This window comes from Mauremys reevesii, linkage group 10, assembly GCF_016161935.1.
Source record: "Mauremys reevesii isolate NIE-2019 linkage group 10, ASM1616193v1, whole genome shotgun sequence".
Taxonomy (NCBI): Eukaryota; Metazoa; Chordata; order Testudines; family Geoemydidae; genus Mauremys; species Mauremys reevesii.
Window position 1 is genome coordinate 65747297 of NC_052632.1, and position 25690 is coordinate 65772986.

General features: G+C 45.5%; 1 protein-coding gene across 29 annotated transcripts in view; it reads right to left on the bottom strand.

The window, feature by feature from the left end:
* The window catches only part of SNX29 (sorting nexin 29), a 484058-nt gene that overhangs the window by 371513 nt on the left and 86855 nt on the right, over positions 1-25690 (bottom strand). For 27 of the 29 annotated variants that reach the window (XR_005585770.1, XR_005585771.1, XR_005585769.1 and 24 more), the window contains exons 12-13: positions 22665-22728; positions 20554-20682 (exon numbers count right to left, since the gene is read on the bottom strand). Coding sequence is in view for 18 of the 29 variants with exons in the window: in XM_039492890.1 (XP_039348824.1) it covers positions 20554-20682; positions 22665-22728 (193 nt within the window). In the remaining 11 variants the exon portion in view is untranslated. Of the gene's footprint in view, positions 1-8542; positions 8900-12752; positions 13879-20553; positions 20683-22664; positions 22729-25690 lie in introns of those variants that run through there. The other 2 variants (XR_005585779.1, XM_039492906.1) reach the window with 2 other exon arrangements.

The window sequence follows — 25690 nt, forward strand, 5'->3', positions numbered from 1 at the left end:
GTTGTCCATCTCCAAGTAAAAACGGCAGGTCGTGGGGGCGGATCCGGATCTGCGATTACCCTCGCGGGCTTTGTAATAGGCACTCCGCAGCTCTTTAACTTTCACCCTGCATTGTAGTGCGTCCCGTTGATGGCCCCTATCCAGCATGTCCCTTGCTATCTGCTCAAAGATATCGTAATTCCTACGGCCGGAGCGCAGCTGTGCCTGAACAGACGCCTCACCCCAAACACTGATGAGGTCCTGCAATTCACCTGTGCTCCATGCTGGGGCTCGTTTGCCGCGTGGAGGCATGGTTACCTGTAACCTGTAACTGATTAACTGATTGCACTCCACACCTGGCTGCAGCAAACAGGAAGGAGATTTTAAATTTCCGGGCATTTAAAGGGCGGGTCACCTGAGGCAAGAGCAGTAGAGTGCAAACTGATGTGCAGAGTGGCTGAACAGGAATTCTGGGATAGCTCCTTATTCCCTGGAGGACAGGTAAAGCGCTGGTGAGTGTCCACACCTGCTGAGCAGCGCTGGTGTCACCAGCGCTGCACTCCTTATACCCCAACCCGGATGGGTTTTCAGCCAGCGCTGCAACCAGGGAGTTGCAGCGCTGGTTGTGCCCTGCAAGTGTGGACGGGGTGTTAATTGCAGCGCTGGAAAGCCTCCACCAGCGCTGCAACTTGTAAGTGTAGCCAAGCCCGGAGTGTCTATAGTTTAATTAAGAGGGCAAAACGAAGAAAATTGTGCCATTATCACTGTCTTTAACTTCAGGATTTTTTTCCTACATAAATGTAGATTAAGAAGGGTTTTAAGATTCTTTTCTGACACAGTATCAACTATCGAGTATTACACATTATGGGCAGCACCACTACCAGGAATTGGAACTCAAACAGAAAAAGCAACTTTGAGAATTATATTATCTAACCCAGGCTGAGCAACCAGGCTAAAAACAATGCAAGAAAAAAACAGCCAAAAAGTCCTAGATGAAATGTTAATAAAAACACAATATAAATATCAACGACACACAGGGCTCAATATAACTTTTCTATGAGCCCAGAGATTGCCACAGTATGTTGTTATACTGTCCCAGCAGCCCAGGAAGTAGATGAATCCAAGAGTAGCAATTTCCCTTCCAGTTTCTCCACTGCTCTAGCAAAGGCATAAATTGCATCAGAGGTATAACTGGTGCAATATATGTTCCCTAGCATATTAGAGAAGCTATGCTGGACGGCACATAGAGCTGGAGAGGGTGAGAGGATGGCACAGTCAAGGCTTCACCTATTCCCCGCCCCCTCCCACCCACATGAATGGGGAAAGATGTAGTGGCTCTGCGGCTCCTACTTCCTCTCCTATATTACTTAAGCCATGGTCTGAGTAAACCCATGCAAGGGAATGAAGCAGCACCTTACGCTCATTTTCCCATACAAGTTCACTGTCTGCTCCTGGGCTATAGTTTAATTTAAAATTTTGTTCCCTTTTTCTTTGAAGATGACCAATAGAATTCTTCTTCCCAATGATTGTCTACAGCATTCTCCAATTAGCTACCCTGCATTCCTTTACAAAGGACAGTATTTATTCTGCTTTTGGTAGCTCATTCGAAGAATTACAGCACCTCTCATAGAGATCATTAGCCAGACCAAACAGATTTCAACAACTCACTTGGGTCAAAAGATTCCCTTCATGCACAGACCCTAGATAAACCACACTTCATTTCAAAGCTAGTTAAGATTGCAAAATAATAAGCCTTTCCCTATAATATAATTTGCAGAACCCAAGCACTTAAAACTAATGAAACAAATAACGACATAACTCATACATTGATCACATGCTGTAATACATATTTCACGAGCTGCACAGACATACATTGTGGAATATTCTTTAATCCTCTGGAATCCCAACTAAAGTTGTCAATATCACCATGTACAGAGATACAAAGTGATCAGTAAGGGTGAACAACCAGACTGGCTCAGTGTGGAGACAGGACTGCATTTTATCTCCACAGTTTAGCACTGCCACAGACTGGATACTGAAGTGTGTAATCAACACAAATATTTGTACAGTGTGGGTAAATGGCATATGCCTAGGAGACCTAAACTTTGCTGATATTGCACTACTGAGCAACACCCCTGAAAAGTTACAAGCAAAGACAGACAGACAACCTGGCACAAAAAGCAGCCAAGCAGGGCTCAAAATTAGTTATGCTAGAACAAATATCCTTAAAACTCAGGTGCCAAGCAGTACCATCACATTAAAAGGCAAAAATATCAAGAAAACAGTTCATCTACCTGGACAGTACTATATCGGTCAACAGAGACCTCAAGAAGGAAGTGACATCAAGGATAGGAAAGGCATACTAAACAACATATGGAAATCAAAGATATATAACATCAGAAGAAAACTAAGAATTTTCAATTCAAATGTAGTCTCAGTACTAATCTATGGCTGAGAGAGCTGGAAATCTACCAAAACATTATATAGAAAACTAAATGCCTTCAAACTAAGTGCCTACAAAAGACTCTTGGCATCATTATTGCAAACAAAGAGATCCAAGAAGCCACCAACCATTTGTTCTTTCTACCAGATTCAGAAGGATGCGCTGGACATATTTGGGTCATGTACTTGGATGCCAGTGCACAGACTCCCACATGAAGCTGTCAAGTAAAAAACAACTAGTGTGGGAAAATGAAGGCATCCAAGAGAAACTAAGAACTCTTGCACAAAGGACAGAACAGTCAACCTTGAACGGCAAATGACAGAGAAGAATGGAAGGGAGTAGTTTCTGCCCAAGTGTGGGAAGGACACCATGTAATAATAATTGTGGAATAGCAGCATACTTCTCGGGGAATTGTGGGAGCTTGGGGTCAAGTTCCCATAATTCTCTCTTCCATCCTATAACCTTCTCTCCACTCCATTTTTAAAAATTCCCAAAGTTTTTCATGTTGGTTCTCAATCTTTCCGCCATCTTGCTGGCAGAAGTACGGATGTTGAATACATCAGCAGAGCTCGTGTCTGTTTGAGGGATCATCTACATGGCAAATTAATGTACAGCAAGCCAGGGTGCAAATCTGCAGCATTTTAAGCTGACACACACTAATTTGCCATGTGGACCCTGCCACAGTCCACTAAACATTTTGTAGTGCACTGTGACACACTCCCATTTGAAACAGCAGAATGTTAACACATACTACAGAACTTTTAGTGTGCTGTAGCAGGTAAACGTGGCAAATTAGTCCAACTGCAGATTCACACCGTGGCTTGCCACAAACTAACTTGCTGTGCAGACAAGCCCTTACAGAGAGGGTGCTTGCAGAACTTCAACAAGTACCACAGTGGCTGGCCATGCCACAGTGAAAATGAGAAAACTTCAGAGCGAAGGATGCAGTGAATTAAAGTTGCCAAGTGCTAGAGGCGTTCACTGACTAAATGCACAAAATGGAGAGGCACTTCTGGGTAAGTGAAACAAGCACTCAGTGTGCCAAATTTACATCACAATCTGATCCCTCCAGCACAGACACACCAAAATGAGAGCTGTTTTGACAGTGGAGAAATAGGTGGCAATCACACTCTGGAAGCTTGCAACCCCAGACTGCTGTTGGTCAGCTGACAGTCAATTTTGTATTGGAAAGTCTAAGGTGCGGGAAGCAGTCATCCCAGTGTGCCATTAAGCACACCCTGCTGCACAAAACTAGGACTCTGGGCAACGTGCAGGAAATAGACAACGCTTCCAAAGACATGGTAGGGTGATATATCCCGATTCTGCCCCATCCTACACCTGAGAACAAATGGCACTTTTCCAAGGTTATGCAAGTGTTGGTAGATAACAGGGGATGCTTCACTGACATTAATATAGGATGGTCAGGGAAGGTGCATGATGTTTGAATCTTTTGGAATACAAGACTTTTTAAAGCTACAAACAGGACATTTTTCCCAGACCAACACATTCACATTGATTGGGCTGCAATGCCAGTTGTGATACTCAGGGACCCAGCTAAAACTTTGTTTCAGTGGCTCCTGGAGCCATACACCAGGATAACAGCAAGGAAATTTTTAACTATTGTCTCAGCAGGTGAAGGATGAGTGTTGAATGTGCATCTGGCAAACTGAAAGGACATGGGAGAAGCCTCATGACTAGGCTACACCTCAGTGAGCCAAATATTCCTACGGTTATTGCTGCACGTTTGTTTTATGTAATATTTGTGAAGCAAAGGGAGAAACATTACCAGCAGCACGGTGGATGGGGAAAATGGAAAGACTGCTGAGTCCAAACAGCCACACACAAGGGCAATTACAATAACAAACTGAGGCACTTCATGGCTGAGGGAGTCCTTAAAAGCACACTTTGGCTCTGTGCCATAACCACACAGTGTGCTGGTTTGTGTGAATTGGTGTACTTAGCTTGTATATTAATTTTAAATGAATAAACATATTTTTTTATTTTGGTGGGAGTATTTATTTTTTTGCTGGGGTGTACGTCTTCAATTTTCAAACTACAGTTTTATTGAGCAGTAATAATAAAAATACTTCTAAAAAAGGTTCTAACTATTTAAAGAAGTGCAAGGCATTGACTGTTCCTGAATGAACAACACAGTTGTCAGTGTAGACAAAGTCACAGCAATTCACCATATCTTACAATAGAGTTAAGTGGAAGGGATACTGTGACATGCTATGCTGGCCCTACAGTCCAGGCTCCAGACAGATTAATTTATCTATGAAGTGCAATGGCGGCTGAATGTAAGTGTTCCGGGCATTTTGCTCCATAATCCTTTGTAGAATTTGTGCTTTCTGCCTCAGGAACCACATAATGTCTCGGTGGACTTCCTTATGCTCCTCCCAGTTCTTTTATCTTTCCTCTCATGCATTCCCTCCACTCATTTGTTTTGTGGCCCCTGGACTTGGAGCTTTTGAGGATATCTGAGAACATGTTTTCCCTTGTCCATTTCTTCTTCATCTTGATCAATGTCAGTCTTTCAGCTGGCATGGAAGGTGTTGGGGGTGGAGGGGAGGAGCAGGGCCGTCCTTAGACTTACGGCAGGCACCTGAAAATTTGGGGCACCCCTGGGTTTTAATGTCCACCCTCCCACCTCTTCCTATCCTTGTTCTGACCCTGCCTGCAGGCTCCCACAGCTAGCTGCTGCAGCATTCCACACGAAGATGGACTACAAGCCATCAGGAACAGTATCCCCCGAATAATATCACTAAACCCTGGGGTGGCTGAACTTTGTTTGTTGTCCTCACCCACAACTTTTTTTGGGACACAATATATATATCAAGTCAGTGGTGGCACTATGGGTACCGCCCCTGGCCCCCCAGTATGCCAATTTATGGCTGATGGCTGACAACAGACACTTTAACTCTCGCTCTTAACTCCTAACACCCTACTCTACTACATTGATGACATCTCTCACATCATTCATCATGGAAAGAAGAAAAAAAGAGGAATTTTTTTTTTTTTTTTAATTTTTCATCATCACCCATCACCAGCAGCCTCAGCCTACACACCATTTCCATTTCTTTCCTAGACACTATGTAATAAATAATGGACACTCACATCAATACCCCACCCCCACCCCACCTACTTACTTACATGCCTTACATGCCTCCATCCCACACACACACCACACCACCCACCAGACACAGCCAGATACAAACAGATCAGCCAATACAACAACATCCCAGAACAGATAAAGAGATCTCTCAAGACTACTCTCACTACAAGATCCTTACCTGCCTAAACCCCAAAAACCCAAAGAAAGAAGAAAAAGAGAGAAGAGCCAAGACCAGACACAGAGACAGAAAGAAAATAACAAAACACCTAAAAAAAAAACAAAAGAACCACACTACAACCCACAAACAGCCACACACAAAACTAAAAGAAATTCAAGATTATCCATCCTATCCTTAGATCTGATCACCTCTCTTGGAGATCTTCGAGAGAGACAGCCTCCTGACTTATAGACAGCCTCCCAACCTGAAGCAACACAAACACCAACCACCACACCTACAACACAACACAAGCCCGATGCACCTATCCATGCAATAAAGCCCATGCAAAGCATATCACATCACATCACACACCACACCACACACACATCACACATCATCACACCACACATCATGGGCACACCACCATCACTACCACACACATGCCTGCCTGCATGTGCAATATATGCCCGCCATGTTGTACATTGGCCAAACCAATAAATACACAAACACAAAAAACAAAATCATCATCAAAAAAATCAGGAATCATAACATTCACATCAAAAATAACATTCACACTTTCCTTAACCTAACCACTCAGTCAGTGACAGACTTGAAGCAACAAAAAAAAAACAAAAACTTCAAAAAAAAAACTTCAAAAGAACTAGAATAATGAGACTTATGAACAAAAACAAATATTATTAACTTTAAACAAAAAAATGGGGGGTAATGGTTAAAACATTACACCAATTGAATCTATTTCCCTATGTTATCCTCTCTCTATAAGTTCTCTCACACCTTCTATATTTAAATCATTTTTTTTCCTCCTGCTCCTTTCATTTCATGCTGATTTGCTCTCCCTGTCCTGTTTGATGTGTGTCTGTATCTCTCTATATGTAGTTCTATCTGTCTCTGTCTTCCTGTCTATGTGTCTCTCCCTAAAGTGTCTCCAAAAAGAGCTTTAAAGCAAAAAAATAGCTTTTAGCTAAAGGTGACTCTTTACTCCACAGGGGATCTAGTAACTTAAAAGTGAAAAAGCCTGTCAGACCTATTAGCACAACATTGAAACTGTTAAAGAGCCATTCAAGTGGTAATGAAGCCATTTAACAGGCATTTACTGACAAAAACAATTGTGCATTACTGTAATATTTATTCAGAACATGTTAGTCTACAGGACCTTAGTTTAAAATTTGCTTTAAAAATATTTCATTAGTGTGTTGCTGAAGATGATAAAATCACATCTCTAAAACATCCTTGCATAGATTTTTAGATGCACAATCAGAGTATTCATCTTTAGCCTTAAATGCTTGGATCTTCCTAGTTTTTTAAATAAATCCTTCAAAGGACCACTCTTATCTAAAACACACATTTTAATTTTAATAACTATAGTACAAAAAACGTGCTTCAAAAGTCTTCCTGTCCTTTCTGTCCATCCCTTTCTCCCTTCACCCCCACCCCCATTGAAGAGAGCCCTTAAAGGGACAACACCCCTTTCCTGCCAGATGGCTGGACAAATGAGTTTCCTTTTCTTTACTTCTGACTATTTGATGAACTAGTTTTAAGAGAACCCTCTAGCAAAATCAGTACCTTAGTAAGATATAAAATCCTATGTTATGCCTAAAATCTTTGGAAAAAATATTTTGTAAAGTTGGTGAAATTTCATAAACATGTCTATTGTTATGGAGATCACACAAAGTAAATTAGTGTTCCCTTTTTCTAAAAGCAATGAACATTGTTATGAACAAACTAAACCCCTGTGACTGATTAGTTTAAAATAATGTCTTTGTTTCAGTGAGTTAAATATGTAGTAATCTGGACTGATTACTTTATGAAGTCTTAACAGTACATTTAAAATATAAAATCATCTTAGAAATACTGATTAAGAAAATGTAAAACAGAGAAGAGCTGCATCACGTATTCCATAATATTTAATGTTGTATTCAGCAGGTCAGCTGACTTGCCCTCCCTACAGTTTTTGCAAATAAATCTCTGACAAACCTCAGGTATATCAAAAAACCCGTGACTGACATTTTTTATTCCCAAGTTTAGTGCTTTTAATTCGGTGCCTTCTGCACATCCAGACTTCGCCTTCTGGCATGCAGTGGAAAACATGCTCCATTTTCTTTAGAAAAAAATTGCAGAAGAGGTTTTTTTCAAATGTCATTTGCTTCATTTGGGTTCAGAAATTTGGCTGGAAAGGGGTGATCGGGGAGGGGGAGGGAAGAGAGGAGGGAGACAGTGGGGAGAGAGGGCAGTGCCTGGGCAGAGTGGGGGTGGGGCCTGGAGCAGAGCAGGGGTGGAATATGGGCCGGGCCACAGGTGGGCTGGGGAGCTAGCCTCCCCAAGCAGCAGCTTCACCCACCGCCAACGACAGCAGGTAAGAGCAGGTCGGCTCCCGCACATCCCATGCGCACTGCAGTCGCCTTATGCAGGGGCAGTATTCAGAGCCGAATGCGCCAGCACTGCACATTCTGCATAAGGGAAAGAGTATGGGGGTCTCTGCAGGGAACTGTGACTCTCCGCCACCGTGAGGCGGGCCGGGCGGCTCGGTATCCTTTGCTGCCTCATCCCTCCCCCCCACGGCTGTGAGCCCAGACTGCCATCGGGCAGAGGGGCACCAGTTGAATAATACTGTGTAGGGCCCCATAAATCCTAAGGATGGCCCTGGAGAGGAGGGTCAGCTATACAACCTTGCCTTCCTAAGTGATAGTACTCCCCGTGGGTTTCCACCAGCTATCTTTCTGACCTGAGACAACTGACTCTGGAGTATTAGTAAGTAATAAACAACTCTTTATTAAGGAAGCAAGGTTACAGAACATCAGAGCTCTGCTGTTCAGACAGAGTTGTGGTGGGGTAACATGTCCAGCAGATAATTCCAAAAAGCTACTAAAAGCATACAACTTATATTTACTAATTATTTGGCAATCAATAAAAACCAAGTGTCTATCATATGAGCCATTATTACGATCCTTGCTGAACAGGTGCCTTTCGTATGATTTATGACCATAAGTGGTTCTCCAACTCTCATGTAACCAGCTTTTCTATGCCATCCTCCATTACTACTAAATTCACAAACTGCAGGTAGTGACTCAATTTACGCTGGCCTATCCCTTAGATAAGGGGTTCCTTCTGTGCATGTCTGGACCTGTTTAACTTTTGTCAATGCAACCTACAGAAAGGATACTTTTCAAGGATACCCTAGCCAAGGTCACTGAAAAACAAGACAGACAGACACTGTTAGATTTAAAGAGTTAGCAGACAAGAAAAAAAGTGAGAAAATTCCCTAAAATTTTCACATCAAGATATTCATAAAAGTATGAAGTGGGTCACATTTGCTTCAGGACCGCTTTCTTCAAGACAGTTCAGTGACCCCCAGCATGGAGAGTATATGGCATAGGCGGCAGGTTCGTATAATTTTTGGTGGGGCCCAATGGTGGTGGTGCCCCCCGCCTCTCACCCTGTAATATAATATAAAAAGCTACACAATGCGCCAGCACTACAAGATTACAAAGGGTAAAAGTGAAAGTCAGAAGCAGCACTTGCTTTGCCTGCTTACAGTATTAAATTTTGTGGCACCTGTTGTGACAAAGTGGGAATGTTCTTGTTTTCTTTGTATTCTGTGAATGTGGTGTGTGCTGCTTGCAGTGCCAACTGACAGTGTTGGACAAAGAGATCAGGTTGGGGTTTAGGGTTAATTTGTAATAATTTGAAATACAATAAATACATTATTTAAAAAAAAAAAAATTTATTATTACTGGTCTGTCTATTACTGCAATTACATAATGGGGCAATGCTGGGTGATGGTTGCTGCTGCTGGGCTGTCACTGCTGGTGGTGCTGCTGCTGCTGCTGGCTGGGGGGGGGGGAGGGCTGGGGTCTGGGGTGGGGCTGGGGGGGGGGGGGCCCCTGGGGGGGGGGGGGGGGGGGGGTTGTGGGCTCTGGGCTGGGGGGGGGGGCGCTGGGGGGGGGGGGGGGGGGGGGGGGGGTGGGGGGGGGGGGGGGGGGGGGGGGAGGGGGGGGAGGGGGGGGGGGGGGGGGGGGGGGCGGGGGCAGGGGGGGTGGGCTAGGGGGCTGGGCTGGGGGTGGGCTGGGGGGGAGGAATGGGGGGGGGGGGGGGGGAGGGGGGGGGGCTGGGTGGGGAGCTGGGGGGGGGCTGGGGTCAGGGCTGTGGGGGGGGGGGGGGTGGGGGGTGGGGGGGGGGGGGGGCTGGGGGGGGGGGGGGGGGGGCAGGGGCAGGCGGGGGGGGGGGGGGGGAGGGGAGGGGCTGGGCTGGGGGGGGGGGGAGGGGGAGGCTGGGGGGGGGGGGGGGGGGCGGTGGTGGGGTGGGGGGGGCTGGGGGGGGGGTGGGGGGGGGGGGGGGGGGGGGGGGGGGGGGGGCGGGGGGGGGGGTGGCGGGGGGCGGGTGGGGGGGGCGGGGGGGGGAGCGGGGGGGGGGCCGGCCGGGGCGGGGGGGGAGGGGGGGGGGGGGGGGTGGGGGGTGCGGGCGGGGGCGGGCCGGGGGCGGGGGGGGGGGGGGGGTGGGGAGGGGGGGGGCTGGGGGGGGGGGCGGCCGGGGGGGGGGGGGGTGGGAGGGGGGGGTGGCGGCGGGGAGGGGGGGGGGGGGGGGCTGGGGTGGCGGGAGGGGGGGGGGGTGAGGGGGGGGGGGGGGCTGGGGGGTCAGGGCTGGGGGGGGCTGTGGGGGGAGGGGGCTGTCGGGGAGGGGGGGAGGGGGATGTGAGGGGGGGGGGGGGCTGTGAGGGCTGGGGGGGAGGGGCCGGGGGGGGGGGGGGGAGGGGGGGGCTGGGTGCGTGGGGGGGGTGGCTGGGGGGGGGGGTGGGGGGGGGGGGCGGGCGGGGGGGGAGGGGGGAGGGAGGGGGGGGGGGCGGGGCGCGGGCGGGGCCCGGGGGGGGGGAGGGTGGGGGGGGGGGGGGGGCGGGTGGGGGGGGGGGGGGGGGGGGGGGGGGGGTGGGGGGGGAGGGGTGCCCAGGGCTGGGTGGCTGGGGTGGGGGGGGGGGGGGGGGGGGGGGGGGCTGGGGGGGGGGGGGGGGGGGGGGGGGCTGGGGGGGGGGGGGGGGGGTGGGGGTTGGGGGGCTGGGGGGGGCCCTGACCCCCCAATCCAACCCCCCTTCCTGGCCCCCCCCCCCCCTCCCCCCCCCCCCCCTGCCCCCTCTCCCCCTCCTCCCCTCCCCCCTCCCCTGCCCCTGCCCCCCCCCCCCCCCCCGGCCCCCTGCCCCTCCCCCCCTCCCTGCCCGGCTCTGCTGCATGCGCTCCCCCCGCTGGCCACGCCCGCCCGTCTCCTCGTGCTCGCCCCCCCGCCCGGAGCTCCCAGTCAGCTCCCCCGCCGCCAGCGGCTGCCCGAGGGCCGCGCCCCCCCCCCCCGCCCCCCAGCCCCGCGCGACCGGCCCGGCCAGGGCGGAGCAAGCTGCGCCCTGCTGCTGCTGCTCTGCTGCTGCTGAGAGGCGCCGCCCCCCTGCGGCTGCTGCGCCCCAGGCGCCCCCGCGCGCTCCGGGCCGCCCCGCGGTAGCCCCCCCGCGGGCCGCGGGCGCCCCGCTGCCCGGCTCAGGGACCCGGGGGCGCCGCTCGCCGCAGGCCCGGCCGCAGGGAGGGTTTTGCTGGTGCCGGGGCTTGGCTCTGCCCGGGGTGCGGGGCCAGCTGCCGGGGGGAAGGGCCAGCGTGCGATGGTGGCGGGGGGGAGGCCCGGGGGGGAGTGCGCTGGGGGCAGCGCCCCTGTATATGTGGTAATTTTCAAAACCTGTAGCCATGAGGGGTGTGAGGTGGACAGTGGTGTGTCCCAGGTAACAAATGCGGGGACAGTGCAGGAAGGATTGCTAAGTTTACTATAGGTATTGGTGATTCTGGCCAATATATCGCTCATGAGGATGCCAAAGGCACAGAGAAGGCAATTGTTCAAGGCAACTCCAGGCTGCCCAGGCCTGTCTGCTGCCAGTCCCCTGCAGTGCTACTAGATCACTGTAGAGTGGCTTATGAAAGTGTCCTATCGTAGTGGAAAAAAACAAAACACCCCCTCCTAGAAATGTTCAGTCTAAGCTTAAAAGAATACCTGCTTGAAACCTTTATTGAGATTATGACAGACAAAAAGAGCTATTCATACCAAGATCAAGCTAAAACTCTAAAACAGAAGGGTTGTCACTGCTGTTGAGCTCTGGCAAGTCAATTCAAAGCCAAGCCCCCTGAGCCAGCAACAGACCATCTCTAACTCTTTCTATCCATGAATCTAAGCAGCAGATGGGCAAACTTTTTGGCCTGAGGGCCACATCTGGGTGGGGAAATTGTATGCAGGGCCACGAATGTAGGGCTGGGGCAGGGGGTTGGGGTGCGGGAGGGAGTGTGGGTGTGGGTGCGGTGTGCAGGAAGGGATTCAGTGCAAGGGATCCAGGGTGCAGGAGGGGGCTCAGGGCAGGGGGTTGGGGTGCAGGAAGGGTGTGGGGTGTGGCAGGGTCTCAGGGCAGGAAGTTAGGGTGCAGGAGAGGTGCAGCAGGGGGCTCAAGGCAGGGAGTTAGGGGGCTCAGGGTAGGGAGTTGGGGTGCGGGGTGCAGGAGGGGTTCAGAGTGCGGGCTCTGCCCTGGCGCCGCTTAACTCAAGTGGCTCCGGGGTGGCAGCGGCACGCAGGGGGGCTACGGCAGGCTCCCTGCCTACCCTGGCCCCGCGCCACTCCCAGAAGTGGCCAGCATGTCCGGCAGTTGCTCCTGGGGGTGGGGTGGGGTGGGGTGGGGCAGGTGGCTCCACCACGTAAGGCCCTTGCCTGCAGATACCACCCCCCAAAGCTCTCATTGGCCGTGGTTCCCCATTCTCAGCTAATGGGAGCTATGGGGGGTGGTGCCTGCAAGTGAGGGCAGCCCACAGAGCCCTCTGTCCTCCCCTCCTCCAAGGGCCGCAGGGACGTGGTACCAGCCGCTTCCGGGAGCGGTGCAGGACCAGGGCAGGCAGGGAGCCTGCCTTAGCACCACTGAGCCATGGGGCTGGCAATCCCATGGGCCGGACTGAAAGCCCTGATGGGCCAGATCCAGCCTGCAGGCCGTAGTTTGCCCTCCCCAATCTAAGCACAATATGCAAGTAATTTGTTGTGGACTTGGACTAAAGAACCAAAGTACTGTGTTTTATGTTTACATTACATATTTACTATCCAATTAGTAATAAAAAATCATGTAGTCTGAATGACCAGTTAATGGACTGCTTGCAAGGATTGTTTTAAATTTTCTGTGTATTTTAATTGAATGCTCAGGTATCCATTTCAGTATATATTCTTTTTCTGTTTGCATTATCAATTTATATTACTAGAAATACTATCTGTCTGCTCTGGCTGAAGCATGCATTTGGGAATGTTTGTATATTGCTTATAGTTAGGAACCTGTGTAAATCACTATTGCATGATGGTCACAGAAATCATGAAAATACTCCCAAACCATGACTTTTAAAAATACTACCTTAGTTACCATGATCTTTTAAATAGTACCTTAGCTTACAGTGCTGTCCCCATGCAGAGAAACAGAGTGCTGTGTGCCTGTCTGTGAGGAAGAATGGAGTACTGTGCACAAATGTAGTAAATTTCAAGAACGGAATGAATTTCACCAGCAAACTTTGTTGATGTCAAGACTAAGTTTGCTGGTTACATTTGTTCCATGAAAGCTCCATGAAATTCAATACTTTGCTTTACTTATACTATTTTTGTTTTATTTTTTGTGTCTGATTGCCAGTGAATGTTGTTCAAACAAAGGCTACTTCAAAAAGGTATTCCTTTGTTATTCCCTGCCTACAAGGGGTTGCCATTTTGAAGGGCCCATGAAATGAGTAAAAGAAACATGTATTAATGCACCTACACCTGACCTCCCTTCCCCTTCCTCAGAGGATTCCACCTCTGGGATTGTCTGGGTCAGGTTTGGCTGGCTCTCAATGAGCTCCAGGATCTCTGCAGAGTCTGCATGCTCCATGTCCCTTTCCTAAACAAGCTTTTCATCACTGAGCATTGCTGGGGCTCCTTCTTCCACGTTGTCTGAGATATCAAGTGTCACCTGCTGGCTGGTTGTGGTGTCCTCACCTAGTATGGGATCCAGATCTGCACAGAACTGGCCAATTAGTACTACCAGTAGAGCTCCCAGATTCTGACGAGATCCTCTGCCTTTTGGTAGGACTGTTGTAGTTCTTCCCCTTCGCTCAGCATTGCTGCTCATCCCCATACAACTTTGCATCCCCTCTGCAATGTCAGAAAAAACATGTTTATTCCTGGAGCAATTCCACAGCCGAGCTTGCACTGACTGTTCTCTACACAGGCTGTGGAAGTCCAGGATGTCTTTCTTAGACCTAACTGCAGCATGAGGCTTGCCTGACAGTTTCTTAGCTGCAGCTTTACCTGCTGCCCGTATCTATGTGCTAAGATAACAAAGATGTGGTTGATAAGGTGGACTACTAGAATAAGAGGAACTTCCAAAACATGTTGGGGATTTCAAAGCAGGGAAGGGGGAAACAGACGTTCAGTCACTGTGGCCCTTAGGCAACAGAATTCAAAATTAGGACCAGAGTGGTCACTCACAGAGACAGGAGCTTTGTGGGATAGTTCCTGGAGGGCTATTTCCATTGGTACAGGTAACACATTCTAATAGTGGAGCAGCTTATGTAGAGGGCTTATGTCAGTCAAGGAGGTAGTTTAACTTGACTGACACAAAGTCAGTGTTTTACCAACAGGACTCAAAATTGAGTGTGGACACTTGCAAGAATGTGTTGAGGTAAGGCAAATTTTACTGGTAAAACTTGGTAATGTAGACCAGACCCTAGTCAGTCACGGACATTTCACCTTAAAAGAGGTACCCAAGTTTAAATCCTGATTTACTGCTAATCTCTACCAACTCAACATCCGCAGGTGGTATGTCGGTGTAAGGCAAAGGTCTAGGGCTAAAAAGTCAACTGACCTTGAAGCGGGTAAAGTTCCTGTTACAACTGCACACAATGCTGCCAGGCCCCATATCACTGACCCCAACAGCTAGCCAATACTTTGTATTTTTAAGGGGAGACAGGTTTCTCAGATCAGGAGATCACTTTTCTGGTGGGAAGCTCCAGTTTCCATCATTTTCAAAAAAGTTGCAGTGTTGCTGTATGGTTAGGGTCCTACCAAATTCATGGTCCATTCTGGTCAATTTCATAGCCATAGGATTAGAAAATTAGTCCATTTCAAGTTTACATCTGAAATTTCATGGTGGTGTAATCGTGAGGGTCCCGACCCAAAAGGAGGTTGGAGGGGGAATCACAAAACTGCTGTGGGGGGGGCTCCGAACGCAGCAGCCTAGGAGCCTCCTGGAGGTGGAGATGGGCCTGGTCACTCCAGCTGGGCGCTCCTAGCTGCTAGTCCCGGCCGGGCTGGGGAGGCACAGGACTTGCCCTTCCCTATCACACCATTCTCAAGGGGAGATTGGACCTACCTCTGGGTACCTCCCCCAGCTGCAGGGTGCTCCCAACAGCACAAGGGAGATCAGACCCACCTCCACCTCTGGAGACTGCTGCCCAGCAGGCGAGGTACTCGGAGGTGGGTCTGATTTCCCCCCCGAGAGCGGCTGTGCAGTGGAAGAGTAATTCCTATCCCTCCTGAGCCCAGAGGGGACTAGCAGCTGGAGCCGGGGGCATAGTAGGAGCCCCCAGCTAGGGCACCTCCCAGCCCTGCCCCTCCCATAGCTAGATTTTATGGAGAAATGTCACGATCAGTGACACATTTTTCACAGTTGTGAATCTGGTAGGGCCCCATATATGATGCTGTAGATTCAGAACTCAATTCACCTTCATTTGTTCAGAAAGTCAACAAAGGCTGATATGTCTTAGGCTACATCTATGCTATGAGGGTACATACTCAGCATGGCTAAGCTGTGTCTCCACTATTGCTACCCATGCTACTATGGCTACACTGCAATTTATACTCAGCCTAACTGTACAAGAGCAGGGGAATAACACCCCTACCTCACAGAGCTAGCACAAGTATGTGTAATCACACCCCTATCTCATAGTGTAGGCATAGCCATAGTGAAGGGTACACGCCTAGTGGATGGGCAAAAGGTGTTTGTACTGACACTCCCACAAGGTAGGGATGTAAAATGTTAACCAGCTAACCAGTAAGCATTAGTCTTACTGGTTAACCCGCTTTAACCATTAACCTGCTAATCCTGTTAGCCCCAGCCCCAGCTGCACCGGACAGATCGGCCCCAGCTGGTTAACCATTTAAACTAAATATTTTAAATCATTTAAACAGTTACCTTTTATACGGTATTTACACCCCTACCAGAAGAGTATGTTTACCAAGGGAAGGCAGCTGTACATTGTGGTAGAGATTCCATAACATCCCTCCCACATTCCTCCTTATCCAACTCTGTCCTGCTTCAACCAAACCCTCCACAACGGCCTTAACAAAAAGTTAAAACAGAGGCTTTCCAGTATGCTTGGAAGGTAAACAAACATGGGCTCTAGAGGACCAAGTGGGAGACTGAGTCCAAAAAATAGAGGACCTCTCACAAAGAATGCTCTGCCAGCAGTTCCCCTCATTTTTATTGAGGAAGGTCCTGCTCAACACACCTTGAATTCTACCCAGAAGTTTACTGAAAGTCGATGCAGATCACAAAGCACTGATCTACTGTGCTTCCGATATACAACCCCATTTAATGAACAGGTTGCAGCATTCTGCTTCACCTTCCAAATGGCCCCAAGGTATAATCTCACGTAGACAGCTGTAAGTACTTTTACTAATCAGGGAAAGGAAATAAAGCTCCTAGCATTAGTCCTTTTAAGGCCCATTCCTCAGGGCTTGCTTTATTATCCTCAAAACAGTCACAGAACCAAAGTCAACTGAAAAAACACTTGGCAATAATCCCCAGAGACTTGCCTGATTCAGCCAGCGTGAAGGGGAGAAAACACACCTTTCCCCTTAGTTCCCCTTTGACCCAGCTTCCTCTTATATGCTGCCCTGAGTAGTCATGTGACCAGCCAGTTCCTGTAAACCATTTACAGGCTCCTGCTCTGTGACAACTGGGGATATATTGCAATTATTAATAGAGTATATCCAGCTCTATAGCTGTAAGATACTATATAGTAAATGCATATGCAACACACTAAATGCACTGCAACTTATGTCTTTTAACTAACCCTACTAATAGCCTCATATACACAATGAACAAGAGAGGTGGCATACTGTCCACTGCAACAGAGGAACAGTTGCCCATAGCTACTCTGAGTTCTGTCACAGAGATAAGAATGGAGTCACTCAAGAGCATCTCTGCTAGCATTCACACGACAGCTAACAAAATCTTTTACAGTCAACTGTAATAAAGGTTGCTGACGGATCTAAAACAATCAGCATGGGCCCTTTATCTTCATCCATTGCTAGGTGATCATTAACTAAAGCAACCATTGCAGTTTCTACCTCATACCCAAGCCTATAATCAGATTAAACATGATTAAAAAATCTGAAGAATCAAAGAACTGCCAGAATTGCCTTGCCACAACCTTCTCGTGACCTTTCCTAAAATCTGAGCTATGACACAGATCAATAGTGAGCGAAAAAAATCAACATTAAGAGTTAGTTTCCTGAGCACAGGCCTTACATAGTAGCTTCTTTAAGAGCTGCTGGTACCCTGCTCCATAGATGGAAATACTGACAATCTTGACCAACAGTAGCCTCTGTACTCTTCCCCTGGCCTTCACCAGCAAGGACAAGGTTCTAATTTGTATGTTGTGGCATGAAGCTGCCCCAACATCTCTAACTTCAACGAGTAATTGTGGCTGAAACTCAAGCAAACACAGTGTTTGTCCCCTCACAACACTGTTCAGCCTCCATGGCAGAGGATAGCTCAGGCTGACTCTAAGCATTTTCGTTGCAAAAAACACGAAAATTTTTCATAATGAGAACAACAAACACCACAGTAATTGAACAAAGACAGCAAGGATTCCCCAAGCCACTCAGAACAATTCAGCTGTGCAAGACTTTGCAAATGGTATGATGGATGTGAAGTATATTTTTTGCTTCCCGCATGCAATCCTAACAACTCAGTATGAAGCAATCAGTCCGATTGGGCTCAAGACTTCCAGCATCAACACTAGCCAACTCCCATCTTCTGTTATCTGTCGCATAGTGACATGTGCGGACAAAGTCAGAACAGTCTGTAATTAAGAGTCACTGTAACAGTGGAGAATGAAAGATTGTCAATGGTTTGATAAGACTTTATAACAGAGTGGTCTGTCAGAAGAACAGATTTATCCCTTAAGACCTCCAGGAAAACTCTTTGGGGGTCCAGGCAAAACCATCAAAACAGGTAAGACAGATGCAACCTAATCTCAAATTGAAGGAGATACGGGTTAAGTCCATCACAGGGGTAATTATACATCACTCTAGTCTTACCTCTACCCCAGACCTAAACCACAAGAGCTGGAGTATACCCTCCCTTATGAGTTTGCAAACTATAGAAACAAGAAGACACCTATAGCCTAGGATAATGCAACACAGCTTAGTACTTGAGAAAAGATTGCTCAAAGTGTTTTGCTGAAAGAGCATTAATCATATTGACTTTGATTTAAAATAGAATCAACAGAGAAGACAAACTCATTTATACTTTGTGCCAACACATATTTGGCAGAGTAAACTTTGCTCAAAAGAAGATCCAGGCTGGAGAAAATTTAATCCTTAGCTTGAACCTCCTATTGTTATTTGGGGATTTTTCTAGCAAATATTTAGATATATTTCCGGCTATATAGCAGCTGACAGTTGACCTATTTGCTTAAACACTGAGTGATGTAAAGTTTCTTCTGAAAATGTTGAAAAATGCTTATACATCATACTATGCTGTTGGAAAAATAAAGCAATTTTTTGATACAGGTGAAGTTATGACCACAGATATAAATCATCACAGTGACAGTTTTCCATACCTATTTCAAAATTAAGCATTAGGCGTAAAACAGTAAATGGCGGCAAATAAAAAAGATGAATGACTTGAAAGGAAATTTGTTTAATTTAAACAGCTTGTTTGCAGGAAACATTCCCTCCCCCTCCCCCCACGCACTTGTTTACTGATTACTTAGTACAGTATTTTAAATATCTGAGAAATAATGAAGAAGAAGAAAATCAGATGTGCCCACACAAAGTATTTACTCTGTTATTAAATTTAAAAAGAAAGTTTTCCATATGCTATCTGGTATCTTAAATGAAGCTGAAATTCACACTTTTAAAAAGGTGCAGTATTACTGCTTTTCTTGTATCACACTCTTTAGAGGCAATACAATGCTAACATCTCATGCTTTATGTTCACTGAAAACATCAGCATGGAGACTATATTATTTTAATAAATTATTGATTTTTTTTTTTCCTAAGACGCTCATGGGGCACTTCACAAATCATGCTCCACTAGGGGACTGAGGACATGGACTTTATAGTCTCATGTGAAAGGGCATGGCTTAAGGCAAAATACAGGCAAAGGGAGACTTAAAAAAAATTAAGCCCATCCCTTTTTATGGTCTCTAGACCCAATGCCTAACTGTTGCTATTTTTATTGCCTCTAGATTTTAATCCTGGACTATTGCTTTGTTATTTTTTAAATTTAACTTAACTCCACACAACTACCAGTTATTAATATCCCTTCATCCCTCGGCTGCCATTTGTGGGTTTTAGATCCTTTTTCATTAAGGTTGTTAATCCTTACCTATTTTCTCCTGAGTAGTTACTTTTTAACCCTTAGTAACTACTGACAATTAATTTAAACCGCATCTATTGTAGATTTTAATTTTTCCCCCCCTTTGGGACAGTAACCCCCAGAATCTAATTATATTCCAATGTAAGACTGTAAAAGATGCTAAAACTGAATAGCCCTACTGATTATGTCTACGGTCTAGATACGTTACAATAAGCATGTGAGGAAAACAATTTGGTAAAGACAAAATCTTTTCACTGACTACAAGATAACAAGAGATTCACATTTTCATTTCATTTCACATTGTTTAGTTGAGTACAGCACATTTGCTCGGAGATGAAACTTTGAAGGTTGCTCACATACAGATCACAAAGGCAAGTGAGCACAGAATAATAGACTATGAGTAGATATTAAATTATTTCAATAAAATTGTATCAACATCTTAAATTATGCTATTTTCAATACATAATATAGTCTTTTTCTATTCAGTAAGTACAGAAGTAGGCAAAGCCATTTAGTTACAGTTTGTAAATTGAATGTTCGTGGGACAAAAAGAGTGAAAGGAACTACCTTACTTTGAAGATAGTAAACTTTTCTTCTATTCCCTTAAAAAGCAGATACATTCCTACTGACTCTTACCCAGAAGAGTCTTCCTTGCATTTTCTCAGATCCTTGATTACAGAACATTATTACTAGTGAAAGTTATTGGTTTTGACCAAGTCTACAGCTTTGAGAGGAACAAACTTGGAGCGGGACATCTGTCTAGCCAGCCATATCAGCCAAATCAACCTTGGAAATCAGTGGGGTGACAACTGTCAACCTTTTACTGTCCTCACACCCAAAGGGGTTTTTTTCCTCCACTAAATACAAAAAAAAAAAAATCTTCCCAATGAAAATACAAAGATATGTTTACACAGAACAACAAAATACAAAGAATGAAGTTTATTAGTGAAAATTACATTTCTTTGATACTTACCACACAATTACACACAGAATGGTTTAAAATGATGTATTTATGCACTTCATAGAACAGATTATGAAGTACATAGATCACCTACTCCTGCACATTTGTGCGTCCCTTACTCTCCTTACCACCAAATGAAGTCTTTCCACATGCAATTCACCTATGTAGGTCTTTTCTAAAGAACGCTAAGTATATTTATTCCAAACTTTACCCAATTAGCTACTTGCTTTCAGTGATTGTTTCACCTCCCTACCTTGCCAAGGCCTGGATCTTTGCTGCATGTCGCTCCTCATGCTCTGCTACTTTCCTTCTCAAGTTTTCAATTTCTTGCCGGAGTAGTGCAGAATGTTCCATCTCTCCATCAAGCAGGTTTCGCAGAGATCTGGAAAAAGGGAGCTCCATCTGTTATAACTAGGCAAATTCCCTGTGATTTACAGTGCTGTATATATAAAGCTGGGTGGGGCTCAACCTACAATCACTGGGGGAGGAAATGGATGGGGTTCATCAGCAGTCCCTACATTTTTAAACCACAATAAGAATAAGTTACAAATAGTTAAGTCACACTTTAAACAATAAAAAAGCAGGACATTAAAAAAAGCCACTTGAAGGTATAAACTGCAATTTGTATGACTATAGTATGTGTCTCAAACAATCCACCTGGAGAAAAGACCACACCTCCTTTATATTATTTCTATGCTTTTACTTATGGTATTCCAAATAGACTGAATAAGTACATAGCTGGAATAAGGAAGGTTTTTGCGTCTCTATTTCATTTTGTTATTAAAAATATTTTTAAAAGTTTAATTTTAAATTAGATAGCATTTTTCATCCAAAAGAAATAGAAAAAGATTTACAAACTATACCTTGACACAACACTAGCATAATATATTTATATCCGGTGTGGTTTATACTTCTGGTGTGGCAGCTAACCGACATACAAGATGCTGCTAACTGAGAAAACAGGAGACATTCTGGCCCGAGGTACTAGGGCAAACCTGTTCTCTTATGAAAAGTATCCTGAGATCTTAAAATATTATTTTGAGCACAGATTTAGTCTTTGTAAAAATATAGTTCAACAAAAATTCTCAGCTCAGTCAGTTCAATGCAATTTTAATTCTAACGAAAGTTTGTTTGCTTGTAAATCACAGAAATCATAGATTGTAGGACTGGAAGGGACCTTGATAAAGTTATTTAGTCCAGTCCCCTGAACTGAGACAGGACTAAGAATTATCTAGATTAGACTATCCCCTACGGTGTTTGTCAAACCTGTTTTTAAAATCCTCCAATGACGGAGATTCCACAACTTCCCTAAATAATTTGGTCCAGTGCAGAATGACCCTAACAGTTACAAAGGTTTTTCCAATGTCTAACCTAAATCTCCCTTGCTGCAATTTAAGCTCACTCCTTCTTGTCCTATCCTCAGTGGATCTGAAGAACAGTTTGTCACCCTTCTCTTTATAACAACCTTTTACGTACTTGAAGACTTATGTCCGCCATCAGTCTTCTCTTCTCCAGACTAAACAACCCCATTTTTTTCAACCTTTCCTTTTGTAGGTCATGTTTTCTAGACCTTTAATCATTTTGTTGCTCTCCTCTGGACTTTCTCCAATTTGCCCACATCTTTCCCCAAGTGTGGTGTCCATAACTGGACACAGTACTCCAGTTAAGGCCTTATCAGCGCTGAGTAGAAAGGAAGAATTAGTTCTCATGTCTTGCTTACAAAACTCCTGCTAATACATACCAGAATGATATTCATTTTTTGCAACAGTATTACACGAACGACTCATATTTACTTTGTGATCCACTATAACCTCCAGATCTTTTTCTGCAGTTCTTTTTCTGAGGTAATCATTTCCTATTTTGTATTTGTGCATTAGATTATTCCTTCCTAAGTACAGTACTTTGCATTTGTCCTCATTGAATTTTATGCTATTAATTTCACACCACTTTTCCAGTTTCTCAAGATCATTTTGAATTCTAATCCTGTCCTCCAAAGCATTTGCAACCCAGCTTGGTATCAACCACAAACTTTAAAAGTGTATGCGTCATGCCATTTTCCAAATCATTTATGAAGTTATTGAATAGAACCGGACCCAGGACATATCCCTGCAGGACCCCATTCAATGTGCTCTTCCAGCTTCACAGTGAACCATTAATTATTACTCTGAGTAGATAACAGTTACACATCCACCTTATAGAAACACTGCAGCATATTTCTTGTTAAGTTGCACAAAAGGAATGCAAGCACCAAGCAGAAGATAACTGCTTTAATAGCAATTTTTCCTACATGTAAAGGAGCTAAGTGACAAAAACATAAATATTATGAAATTATACATGGCATCCAGTGTAGAAATAGAAAGTTACCTGTTCTGTTCTTCGAGCTCATCCTTTCTGTTCATCATGGCCACAATAGCTTGCCGAAGTTCATCTGAGAAGGGAAGAAAATATAAATGAACTATGCATCCTTTTATCATTTCAGATCAAAAGGTCATAAGTACTATGGCCTCAATGCTTACATTTCATCAACTTAAGTGATCTTTTAAGAAGTGGTATAACTTGACACCTGCAGTATGCAATAGAATACCTTGTTTAGTATTATAAATCAGTCTGCATGACGCTGTAATTCTAATTTTAACAATGCAGTCTACCTCACTGCAGCTGCTGTCTTCTGACACTGCCACGTACGACACCTTAAAATAAGTTAATATTTTCAATATATGTAGACGAACAAACCAAACTGTCATAGCTTACTATCTTTACTTCACTCAACCTCTGAGCTGAACATTCTGACAAAGGAGATCTGCCTTGACAAGATAATTCCTCTTTCCCTAGTTTCTGAGGGAGACTTACGGGCACATCAAGTTACCAGAAATAAACTAAGAGTCTCTCACTTCCTTGTTGACCAAAACTAAAAGTTTAATTAGTACAGAGTAAGTCCCTTTTAAAACCAGCTTTACTTGTTCCATAACTCAATCTCCGCCTTCTGGAGTGTCTGTATTTTTTAACTAATTGAGAATTCTCTTGAGGGAACAAAGGAAAGGACAAATATGAGTCAGAAAATCCAATGACATCACATCAAGTTTTTAGGGTGGAATTTTACACTGCTGTGCGGAATTACTAAACTACATGCAATAAATTCCGTCTGCATCCTAACAAAATTGAGAAATGCTAGATCTGAAGACCAGTCACATCATTATTCTAGATATTCCATACTGCACAAGAAAAACTTATTAAATGGACACATAAAATGGCAATTACACTAATGATGTTTGGATTTTTACTTATGAAACCATCAGATTCAGAGTGAGAAAATTCAGCCATCAGTAACTAACTTGGCAGAAGGTGGTGGCAGATTCGAGGACCCACATAAGTTCACCTCAGGCAAAAATTTTCAGGAAGCACCTAAGGCTATGTCTACACTGCAATGTAACACCAGGGTTAGTGGAACTCAAGTCAGCAGCCCCTGGATTTGAGAACTCAGAGCTTGAGCATCTACACTGATTGCCAATGATAGGTTAAGAATTTTTTAACCAGCGCCCAAACCCAGGGTTCCAGCATCCACACTATAGTACACAGACGCAGGTCCAATCAGCTGTATCCCAGACTTCCTAGCGGCCTCCTGAAATGTGGCTGCTCTATCTCTTTCTTTGTGGTGCAATGTGGGAAAACTTGACTATCCACGCTGCACATTACAAGAAGTTTAAATGCTCTGCCAACACATTCTGCCAAGCAGTCATTTCGGTCTGCACAGTTCCAGCAACTGGAGCCAGTAACATGAAGGACATTTCAACAACTTTTACTGCTTGGGCTCTCGCTACTGTTTCAGGACACAGGCAGCTGAATTTCCATGAAACGCTGGTGGGCAGTTCGGCAGCATTTTCTGACCCACCAAAGGCACATGACAGAGCTAATGATGGAGCAGGATGACGATAACACAGACATGACAGACTCAAACTGGCTGATGCTGCTCATGACACTCAGTATAGCCATTGTTGACTCCTATATTGTCTGGTGCTTCTGGAGCAGGGCTACTAGCACAGAATATTGGGACCACATCACCATCCAAACCTGGATTACCAGCACGAGTTCCAGCACTTTTGCATGAAGAGAGTCGTATTTCTGGAGCTTCGTGAGCAGCCTACCCTGACTGTCCAATGTAAAGAAACACATGAAGGCAGCCTTGCCGGTCCAGAAGTGAGCTGCTATAATCATCTGGAAGCCGTCTACCCAGACTGCTACAGGTCTGTTGCCAACAGTTTAGTGTTGAAAAGTTGACTGTGGGTAAAGTGGTGGTGGAGATTTCTGAGGCAATCAGGTGTGTGGTTTATCTCGAAGTGGCGGGCATAAAAGATATTCCTTGGCTTTAAGAGAATGGGGTTTCCTAACTGCATGAAGCCCACTGATGGAACCTATGTGCCCACATTTTGCTCTCCTCAAGGAGCACAAGTACATAAGCCACAAAGGAAACTACACCACAGTTATGTAGGTCCCCATGGACTACAGAAGCCTATTTATGAATGTCAATATGGGCTGCACTGGAAAAGTTCACAATGCTAGGGTTTTCCAATGACCTGGAGTCTTCATTCATTGACACGCTGGGACTCTATTCCCACCACATGGCATTGTCATAAACAGCATTTACTTCCCACTGTTACTCTGGGTGACCCCAAATATTTCATTTTGCCTTGGCTTATGAAACTTTTGATTTCAGAGTCCCTGGCAAAAGAAGGTTTAATTATTTACTCCACAAGTGTACAATGATAGTTGAATGTGTGTTTGGCAGATTGAAATCCCGCTGGTGATGTTTACAGACCCATTTAGATTCCAGTGTCATCAATGGTATCTGCATTACTGTGGCTTACTGTGCTCTTCACAATCTTTGTGAAACCAGAGGAGAGCCATTTCCCCCTGAATGGACTGTAACAACGTGGGGCTGCTGAATCAGTACACTCAGCCAGAAAGTACCGGTATATCTACCACAGCTGGAGCTGGATGCACCTGGGCAACAGAAGTCAGGGATGCTTTTTTATACCTGAATTACGACATGGATTTTTGCATACAACCCCCCAAGTTATCCCTGATCATGTGTTCATCTATATAATTTGAAATACACATTATATGATGTGTTGCAGTGATGACAATACAATTTCTTTTTCAAATAAAATCTTTATTTTTTTATACATGTATTGGAAAAGTACGATATTAAACCACTGCCTGGCAGGCCAGCTGCTATTAGCATACCAAAACACCAACACCACCAGAAGCTTTAAAAGTAGCCGAGACAAAGTGCATAAAGAAGTGCAAACAGTTCAACTATGTACAAGACAACCCTGCCCCAACTATTGCCCCTGACCCCTCATTCTTCTTTCCCTTCCTTTGAAGTTTGCCTT